This window comes from Biomphalaria glabrata, chromosome 11 (genome assembly GCF_947242115.1).
Source record: "Biomphalaria glabrata chromosome 11, xgBioGlab47.1, whole genome shotgun sequence".
Lineage (NCBI taxonomy): Eukaryota > Metazoa > Mollusca > Gastropoda > Planorbidae > Biomphalaria > Biomphalaria glabrata.
In genome coordinates this window covers 1,253,706-1,264,400 of record NC_074721.1, presented here as the reverse complement: position 1 = coordinate 1,264,400, position 10,695 = coordinate 1,253,706, and the positions used below count along the sequence as shown (strand labels likewise).

The window sequence follows — 10,695 nt, the reverse complement described above, 5'->3', positions numbered from 1 at the left end:
AACACTAAAATAAAAAAAACTTGTATGGGCTAGCTGAATCAAATGTCTACATAATAATAAGGTGTTTGATCCTAATCTCTTGGAATTAACGCTTCAACACAATAATGAGAACGAGGAAGCAAAAATACTATTGTAATAATAAAAATATGCGTGAACCTAAGCACAAAGTATAGGAATGATTCATCTTGTAACGAGTATGCATATTTATTGCCTTTGTGTAGCCTATATATTGTATCACATGTTCTTTATATAGCCTATATATCATATCACATGCACTTTGTATATTATGTATATAGCACCAAGCTCTTTGAATATACATCTTCTTTAAACATGTGTTGCTCAGACTGGTAGTAAATTAAAGCCTCCCCCCGGCGCAAACCTGTCGCTTGAAATTTACGTTAGTTTAGCTACAAGGGGGGGGGGGGGAAGCTTTTCCTGTGACGCGCTGAAAAAGATATCCCCCATTTACGTCCGGTATTAGCAACAATCAAGTCGGACTAAGACTTCTCTGTGTCTTAAAGACAAGACAGGAGCGTAACTCACCACAACAGCTTAGTGAGCGTTGAAATGTAGATATATGAGTGAGCTCCCTCGATTCGCCATGTCGTGGCTCTAGAAAGGAGTGTCGACACGCTGTAGCGTACACCTCATTACCCGGTCTAAGCACGAGCCAGAGGACCCCCCTCCTACGGACAAGTTGGAAGCTCTCCGCAGGTCGCCAAAAAACAGCGACCAGTCACTACGGCAATGCTTTACGTGGCCTTGTCACAGCTGTTTAACTGTAGCCCTTCCGCGCGTTATTTTGTTAGTTTCGTATTTTTTCCCCCACTCTAAGTCTTTGTTTTCGTATTTTCACTAAGTATTTCTCTCCTCTAGATTTTCCCTGGGGAAGACTACGGGTTCTCTTTAAATAGTTCAGTAGTTCTCAAACGATTATCATAAGCTGCTTTGAATCTTCTTATCTTATATAATAGACATTACTTTAAAAAAAAGATGATTACGTCCTACGTGTCATGCATCTAGTCATGTATGTTAACCAATGACCTAAGTTCTGTCAAGTCACTGGCTTTCTTGGCTAGCTCAGGCAACCCATTCCATGCTTTAAAGGCACTAGGGAAGAAGGAGCATTTTTACAAATTTATCCTAGCATATAAAATGAGAACTGTATCTTTATCTTTGTGTCTTTCTGAGTATTTTATTAAATTTTGTTTTTGTATTTGAAGATTATGGTTCAGTGTTTTATGTATAATTGCTACTTTACTTTTGAGTCTTCTCTCCTGAAGGCTTTCTAAATTTAGTGATTTTACTAAAGGTGTTACTCTAAGTCAAATGTGAATAATCGTTTGTTAGGAAAGATCTCACAGCTCTATTTTTGTGTCTGTTCCAGTTTCTTTATGTTTTCTTGAGTTGGATAACAACCAATGTTATCACAGTACAACTGACTTAAGATATCCTCAGATATAATCTGAAATGAAGCCAGTGGCTGCGTTTTGATAACACATGTTAGGAGAGAAATGACATATTTTTAATTAGAGCGTGAGCGATTTTATAGGCCAAGAGCTTAGTTTGCCAAGTGAATGGGTGAATGGTTCGGATCCATCGTCTCACTTACCGCGTTAAGGTCAGACAAACAAAAGTCTTATAAAAACGTATAATATAGTGTAGAAAAAAACAAACAATAATATACTGATAATGAAGTTCTTTGGCAAGAGCTTAACACAAAACACAAGTTATTATAATATTTAAAAAATGTAAAAAGCATAAAAGCACTACGATATTTTCTAGAATTCCAAATTCTGTGGTCGATAAAAACAATTATAACTAATGTATAACAAAAATTTGAGACTCCCCGAAAGACTATTTATAGACTAGAACTAAAGCGTTGAGCTTCACTGTGTAATTTCTCTGAATAATTTCCCTCCCAAAAGTAAAAAAAAAAGTTTGGGTGGAGTGGGTCCACTAAGCGATTCTTAAGAGCTACAGTGAAAGTCTCTTATAAAAGGCACGACTTGATCAAACTTTCCCTGACTAGAATGTACGCTTTGAGAACGGGTCCGCTGTCTATTACTACCTGAAAAACTTTCACTGACCAGAATGCACGCTTTGTAAACGGGTCCGCTGTCTGATGCTCATTAAAATTTTTTCCCTGACTAGAGTGTACGCTTTGAGAACGGGTCCGCTGTCTGAGACTCCCTGATAAACTTTCCCCTGTCCAAAATGCACGCTTTGAGAACGGGTCTGCTGTCTGATACTCCCTGAAAAACTTTCCCTGACCAGAATGCACGCTTTGAGAACGGGTCCGCTGTCTGATACTCCCTGAAAAACTTTCCCTGACCAGAATGCACGCTTTGTAAAAGGGTCCGCTGTCTGAGACTCCCTGAAAAACTTTCCCCTGTCCAAAATGCACGCTTTGAGAACGGGTCTGCTGTCTGAGACTCCCTGAAAAACTTTCCCCTGTCCAAAATGCACGCTTTGAGAACGGGTCTGCTGTCTGAGACTCCTGAAAAACTTTCCCTGTCCAAAATGCACGCTTTGAAAACGGGTCCGCTGTCTGAGACTCCCTGAAAACCTTTCCACGAGTAAAACAAACGCAGTGAAGATGAAATGATATCCACTGTCTGAGACTATTTAAGGACTTTCACTGATAAGAATGAACGCAGTGATCTGGGGGGGAATGGGCCCCACTGTCTGAGACTCCCTGATTTTTTTTTGTGTTTCCTTATTAGGGTGAGTTGGCGTCTAGCCTGCAAATATTAATGACATGGCATGTGCTCGTGCTACACCATTGTCTAATTAACGTGGCTTGTTTCTCCGCGATATAACGACACGAATATATATATGGTGACATGCACAATAGGGAAGTGTAGCATGTTTATAAAAACATAGAAAGAGCGGTCGGGATGATCTTTGTATAGATCCATACAGCACCATGTACACACACGTGTACACACATGTACTTACGAAAAGCCATAGAGTTATTGTGTGCGTTATGCATAAACATATCGCCAAAGCAGTGAAGACTTCAAACAGCTAGCGATCACGGGGAGGAGCATAGGTGTATGTATTTGGGGGAACCGAAGATTGACGCACATTGTCTTGCGTACTTGTGATCTTTTTTCTTATTCCATATGCTAAGACAAATTCATATAAGTTCTCTTTCTTTCCTGTTGCTGTTAGAGCAACGTAGGGGCTTCCTTAATCGGCCACCTAAACCAATGGCTAAGTAGAGTCAGAGTCTCTAAGTATGTATTATTAAAAAGTAGAATACCGGGTTACGCGAAAGGTTTAATAATCTTCTTTATTGAAAAACGTCTTTAACTTATAAGATAATACAATAAACATGGCAACAATGACGTGGCACTGCGGGTGTCTTGTTCCCGAGTTCGCAGTGTAAAGCTCGATGTCAGGAACCGGCTGAATGTTTCGTAGTCAATGGTCTGTTCCTGTACAGCTTCAAGATGAAGGACCTGGTACAGTTATAATTGTGTTGACTCTAACGCGAGAGTTCTTGTCATGAGTTCTTCTGTTAAATAGTCTTATATGTTCTTACTACAAAGCTTATGTCAACCCAATCTGTCTGTCTGGTACTCATTTTGAACACGTTAGTTCTCCCACTCCCCATTCTCGGATTAAGTTGAAGCTTTGTACAATTATTCATTGTTTTGAATCAGTTTTTTTTTGTTTAAATGTAACAAATTAGTTAATGAAATAGCCGTATTTAATTAAACTTGATATCGAAAAGGGAAATATATATTGCAGTATTTTAAATTGGGAGTTCTCCTTAGATATCCTTTTTAAATTTAATTTTTTTAAAAATAGTTTCACTTGCTCGTATAAAAAATACAACATGCAATCGTCATATTGAGAATAGACATACACATGCGCTAATCTAGTCGAAGTCAACTGTACCAACTAATTGGTTTTCCCGTCTGATTCAGGCAATTCGTTTCATGTTAAACTCTTTTGAGATCTTCTCTTCTTCTTGTTCCTGCCACTAACCTGTATCCAGCGTGCGGAGAAAGCGAGAAAAAAAAATCGGGGCGCCGAATGGGGGGGGGGGGAGGGGGCTGCATAAACGGTTCTCAGTAACTCTCCACGCAGAGAATAATCAAGTGGACATATGGAAATATATGGACTTCAGGGGCAGACAACTTGTTCAAGACAGACATCATAACATTTCTCACCCAATTATCTCGATTACCGACCTTTATTGCCCCTTGATTCTACCTTTTGATAGCTACCAGAAGCCGAACAAAAAAAACAACTTAAAAGTCCATTTGGAATGTAGGCATTTTATGTTTATCTTGGGTGAATATTGTATATATTCTATTTTTCTTTACATGTCAATTAACGAATGGTAAAATGTGTAGTACTAATAAGGCTTATCTTATTTCACATGGCAGCACAGTCCTATCTTTGACCTACACATTTAGCCACATTGAACGTAGACAAAGCCATAGTTTCTAGATGTAGAAAGTATCGACTCTTGTGGCCAGTACAGATTGCATGGAATAAATGGTATCTATGCTTTTATTTTGATATATAAATATGGTTTATACCAGTGAGCATACAATATTTACCCCCCCCCCTTCCCCGCTTCATACACAATGCTACTCGGGTATACTAATGGGACATCCATATGAAGTACATTTTGCTCTGCTTAAGTTTTAAGCTCAAACAATAGTTTATATGTATGTTTATATGTATGCTTATTTGTAAATGTATGTTTATATGTATGTTTATTTGTAAATGTATGTTTATACGTATGTTTATTTGTAAATGTATGTTTATATGTATGTTTATTTGTAAATGTATGTTTATATATATGTTTATTTGTAAATGTATGTTTATATGTATGTTTATTTGTAAATGTATGTTTATACGTATGTTTATTTGTAAATATATGTTTATATGTATGTTTATTTGTAAATGTATGTTTATATGTATGTTTATTTGTAAATGTATGTTTATATGTATGTTTATTTGTAAATTATGTTTATATGTATGTTTCAGTAGTTTCAGACCATGAATTCTATAAGGCAGATGATGTTAAGGTCATTTGTTTTTTTTATTGCCGACGTTTAACGAGGGTGTTAAGTGGCCAGCACAATGACCAACCGCCTTTATTAATGTCAGGTACCGAAAATCAGAATCATAATCAACACCGAGATTCGAACCCTAGACCCCTCAGCTCATATGCCAACAAGCCACGTTTATTTATTTTTCTTTAAATCACGATATACGATAATGACGATTAATTTGAATTCTTTGGTTCTATTGGTGCCTACTTTTCGAGGAGAGATCGTTCGAAACCAACTTACTAATAGTGTTTTAAAAATGGTTTACTTGTTATGCATAAGTAATAATATTAATTTATAAAAAAGAAACAAAGGGACCTCTTTGAAATGGCCAGATACAGGCGATGGTAAAATCGGGTTTATAATAGTTTTTGTTTTAGTTTTTAAACATGTAAACAACAGAAGAAACCATGATCAACAAGACAGACAGAAAGACAGCTCAATAACAAAAACAACTTCCCCTTACGAGTTCTGTTAAAAACAGTATTTTTAGTGTACACATTTGTTTTAATTCAAGATGCATATTTGTTGTGAGTATCATTATTTAGTAAATTCCCGCAAGTTTTGTGAAATTACGCTAAGACTAGATCTCGACTTAACTCATTCTCTCCTAACAGACGATACCAACGTTGATTCCATCTGAATGTGGTAAATAATTACGGAGAGAAAGAGCTAAAACAATAAATAGGAAGAACAGCCGAGACAGTGCTTCAAATTGTTATTGATGCATTGTCGAAAATTTGAATTTGTTATTAAGATTGTTGTGTGGACTTCAGTTTCAGTGTAAACATTCAACTATTTCAACTTTAAAGATTGCTGCTTAGCACAAGAATTCCAGGGGAGTCTCTGACACTGGGTCCGTTTCCACCCCTCCCCTCTTTTTTCCGTGTTTCTTCTGGTCAGGGAAACGGTTTTTTTTTTTTGCCATCCCAGGCAGTGGACCTTACTCCCTGTTAACTTTTCAGCGGGGAAAAATCATACGAAGAAAGAGCGGAAAAAGGAGAGAGAGAGAGAGAGAGAGAGAGAGAGAGAGAGAGAGAGAGAGAGAGAGAGAGAAAGAGAGTGGATGGAAAAGAGAGGGAGAAAGAACACAGAAGAGAAAGAAAGAGGGAGAACGAAAGAGAGAAAGAGAGAGAGAAAGAGAGAGAGAACGAGAAAGAGAGAGAAAGATAGAGAAAGAGAGAGAGAGAGAGAACAAGAAAGAGAGAGAAAGATAGAGAAAGAGAGAGAGAGAGAAAGAGAGAGAAAGATAGAGAAAGAGAGAGAGAAAGAGAGAGAGAGAGAAAGAGAGAGAAAGAGAGAGAAAGAGAGAGAAAGAGAGAAAGAGAAAAAAAGATGGAGAAGGGGAATATTGAGAGAAGGAGAGAGAGTAAAGCAGTGTAAGAATCTGCGGAAAAAAGAGAAATATATATATATATACAGAGAGAGAGAGAGAGAGAGAGACATCTTACTATTGACCAGTGCTATAGGCTTACACTCGCAATTTGTCTAAAAAAGGCCGACTCATTTCATGGCACATATTTCATCAACTTACAAAATCACGATCTGGCCTTCTCGGGCAGTGACTACTTCAATTAAAAAGAATTAGTTCGTGATAGTAAAACCTACAGAGACAAAATTGAGAACTTTGAAAGCGACACCATAAAACAATGTCCAGATAGATTTCTTTTTAATTAATAAGAAATAAATCACCTCTATTGCCCCTTGTAACTCAAGTTCTGGTCAAAAGAGTGTATTGCCTTTTCTTAAAGAGTTCTAAATATTTCTTCGAGTTTAATTGAAATAAAACCTTCACAAATAATACTTTTTACGAGCTCGTGTAAAAATATTTTCAAATCATTCTCTGCAAAAACTTAAATATAAAAACAAACAAAAAAAAAATTATAATTAAAAAAAAAAGATGTTATTTCTAGCGTTGTGTTTCTGGCAATATTTAATACATTTCATTATTGAATTTCAAAAAATGAAAAAATCTGACTTAAATTACCTTGACCTAATAAAAATTTATGTTTTAAAACAAGAATACACTTTTCTGCATAAGAAAATTAAAGATAGCCAATAATGCCTATATAATTGTGTCTGGGTGTGCAATGTTTTCACAGATTAAACACTTCGGATTACGTGTAGCCGTTTAGCCTTTCTATAAATAGAACTTTTTAAGAGCTCCTTCGTTGAAACGCAAATGGAATTTTTATTTCGCCTCTCCGCATAAAATTGTTATCAAATCTGTAAGCGAGGACCCACGTATGGTAGTAAAATCTCACCGCTGACCGTTCAATGTTGAAAGGGGAGGAAAAAAAATAATCTTAAAACGGAACGGTAGGGACCAGGACAAGGCCAGCCTGTGTGGGACTGAGTCGATACTAGAGCTTGCGACGGGCGAGACATTAAAAGTGGGCCGTGCCAAAACCTAGCCGCGTGCAAGAAGTGAACTAAGCAACGAGCGCTTGGATTGGTCGCCAGGCGACGTCTCGTCATCAAGGTTTTCTTTTTTTTCCCCTCTCGTATTTTCTCCCTGCTTAGTCTCTCTCTAGGTGATTTATTCTGGCCTGGCTGTGAGTTAGGACCCTCACAAATCAAACATCTTAGGGCCTTGGGTCATGAAGTTAGGATAGTGCTTCGATCATATATCCGTACGGCAATGAATTCTTACTTTGCGGCCCCCTTTTTGCCGCAATATTCGGCCGAAAGTCATTATATGGCTAATGGTTATGGGCCTTCTACGACCACTAACTATGGACATTATTCTTCGCGCTTCTCTGACCATGTTAGAGGATACCAACCAACGTCCAACGGTGCTTACGGAGGTGTATGTGCAGCTGGGGCTACCGGTCATCACGCAGGAGTATCCAGTTTATCTGAATCTTGCGCATCGCCGTACAGTTCTTACCACGTTCAGAAGTCGTCTGGTATCCTGCATACTTCGCCCTACTCTGGAGTTAGCCCGGTGAGTGGACACCATGGAAACTTAGGGTCACCAAACGACCTGACGGGGTCGTCTGGCTACCCTATCACACCGGCCCACTCGCACAACTCTTCAATACACCATACGCCGCTGTTGCACGAGAAGTACAATAATAACAACATCAACAGCAACAAACATGGTTCCACTTCGGCTACGTCGGCTACGTCTTACTCTCATCACCATGGCTTGCACCATCACGGGGAGCCTGGCAACAGCAACGGGCTTGTCACTGGCCACAGCAGCGGCAACACTGGACTTACAGGAGCGGAGACGCCGCCGCTGGTCAACTCACATCATCATCACATTACACCCACCACCAACCATCACAGTCAACACCATCGTCCAAACCACCACACACCGCAACAGCAGCAGCAGCAACAACACCACACGCAACAGCAGACACCACATACCAACAGCAATCACCACGCAACAACAAATACCAACAACGCTGGACCACCCAGCGGCGGCACCACTCAACATGCCGCCCTATCAAGCTCAAACAACAGTGCCACCACTGGCGCCAATATCACCTCAACCACCCAGCGGCCACAACAAAACGGCTATCTCGGAGGATACAGTTCAAACCTAGAGTGGCCCTCTCATGGCCACAGTCATATATCAACACCGTCTCCAACACGGAGCCAGCATAGCCCGTTCGGGAGCCCCGGGGAGCCAAATGCGCTCAGCTCATGTTCTCTGAGCCCTAAAGCAGGAAGTGACGATCTTAACAATCATCAACAACCACCTGGCTCCGCGAATTCTTCTCCAGAACAACCTGCACCCTTTTATCCTTGGATGGGAATAGTCGGTAAGCTTATATCTCTTCTTTTTTTTTTTAATATCAATTCTTGATTCGATCTAACACCTTAGCAATTCATAATATTAATTGTAGATCTAAAGTCTAGATCTACCCAATATTTGAAACATTTATCTAGACTCTAAAGCTAAATGAGTCTCTTTACAAACGTTATCTAGACTAGATCTATATATTTAGATTTAGAGTCTAGATCTAGAATCTAGATCTAAATCTATTTAATCAAAGTTATTCAAGTTTAGTTTAATAAAAAAAAATTGTTCCGATCTGGCTCAACATAAAGTTTTCTTAATTTAAATTTAATAATAGATATGGCTTACTATCTAGATCTAGATCTAGTCTAAAAGTTGTCCAAAATCTAGAATCTAGATCTAGAATTTACTGTATGGTAGGTTAGATTAGATCTAAATCTCCATCTATTTTACAGAGGAGTCTAATGTACTGCTTTCATTCATATTGCTCAATCATTAAATAGATCTCAGATTCTGAATCTAGATTCTAGAATTTTTATAAATCTAGATCTCATAAGATATAGATCTATGTCTAATATGCTGATTAGATCTAGATTAGTATACAATACACATTAATACTTCAAACCCAAACTATCCACTCTTACCAAACCTACTCTACATCTAGATCTACAATCAAAACATATTTTACTTAGGAAGAATTTGTGTTATGAGAGGCTCAATATAAATATACATATTCAAATACATGTAGATCTAGAAAGCTAGATTCTAGGTAATATGAACATTACAATGTCTACACCCAGACATAGATCTACATCTAGATTATTCTTGATCTATAAATATAGATATATAGATAGTTGGAAAATATTTTGATATATTGACCAGAAAACATTGTAGATCTAGATCTAATTATTATGACGATTTAGTTGCGTTGCTAAAGTTTTAGATCTAATTCTTGTAGAATAGAGCTTGATTCTAAAAATCTTGGATAACAAGGACACATCTAATCTAGATCTAGATCTATACCCAGCTGGGTCGGTTAACATATATAAAATCTAGGCAAAAACTAATCTTTAGCTTAATGCACCCTAAGAAATATGTAACGCTGACACAAATCTATTCTATAATATCTTTAATTATTTGGTCTTTTTAAATACAAATACGAAAGTGATACCAGATTCAATTAAACACATTGTGTTTGATGTGTCTTTTCAATTCAGAAGCTACTTAAACAAAAGATCTTGTAGCTCTATTTCGTGTTACTATTACTAACATAGATCTAGTTTAGATGTAGTAAATTGTAGTAGCCTATTGATCTATATAGATCTAGATCTATAGATCTCTCTCTATATATTTGTAAAAAACTAAGTGCTGCACCGACTTCACGATATTTTAGCGAATATCATAGATCTATATAACAGCGTATAAAAATAAACAAGAATTGTGTCTGCTCGTGACCGGTGTGTAGAAGCCCCCGTGTAGTGTGTGCTACTTGTAGACCAGCGTACCGTAAAGCCGTATCGAGATTCCAGTCTGTCTGTAGGCCTACAAGAAATAGACTGGGCAGTAGATCTAGACCCACATTAAATGAATATCAGGGATACCTTGAGATAGATGGTGATTTGTATCCAGAAACTGAAGTCAGAATCTGAGATTGATATGTTACTTTCTCTGGATGTAGACCTAATCACAAAGCAAGAATACATGGCAGCAGGTATAGACCTATAATCATGTATGTCAGTAGCATCTCTAATCATATATCTAAGAATTGGGTTCTGGTGTATGCATAACAGCTTCATATTCTTTGTTATTCGGCTATTTTGAAAATTTTAAGTACAAAAAATATTAAATGTTGTATGTATTTACTTA

General features: G+C 37.7%; 1 protein-coding gene across 1 annotated transcript in view; it reads left to right on the top strand.

Annotated features, from left to right (window-relative positions):
- Positions 1-7,559: 7,559 nt before the first annotated feature.
- The window catches only part of LOC106079843 (homeobox protein LOX2-like), a 64,096-nt gene continuing 60,960 nt past the window's right edge, over positions 7,560-10,695 (top strand). The window contains exon 1 of the mRNA XM_056045698.1: positions 7,560-8,851. Coding sequence (XP_055901673.1) covers positions 7,720-8,851 — 1,132 coding nt within the window. The 5' untranslated portion in view covers positions 7,560-7,719. The remainder of the gene's footprint in view (positions 8,852-10,695) is intronic.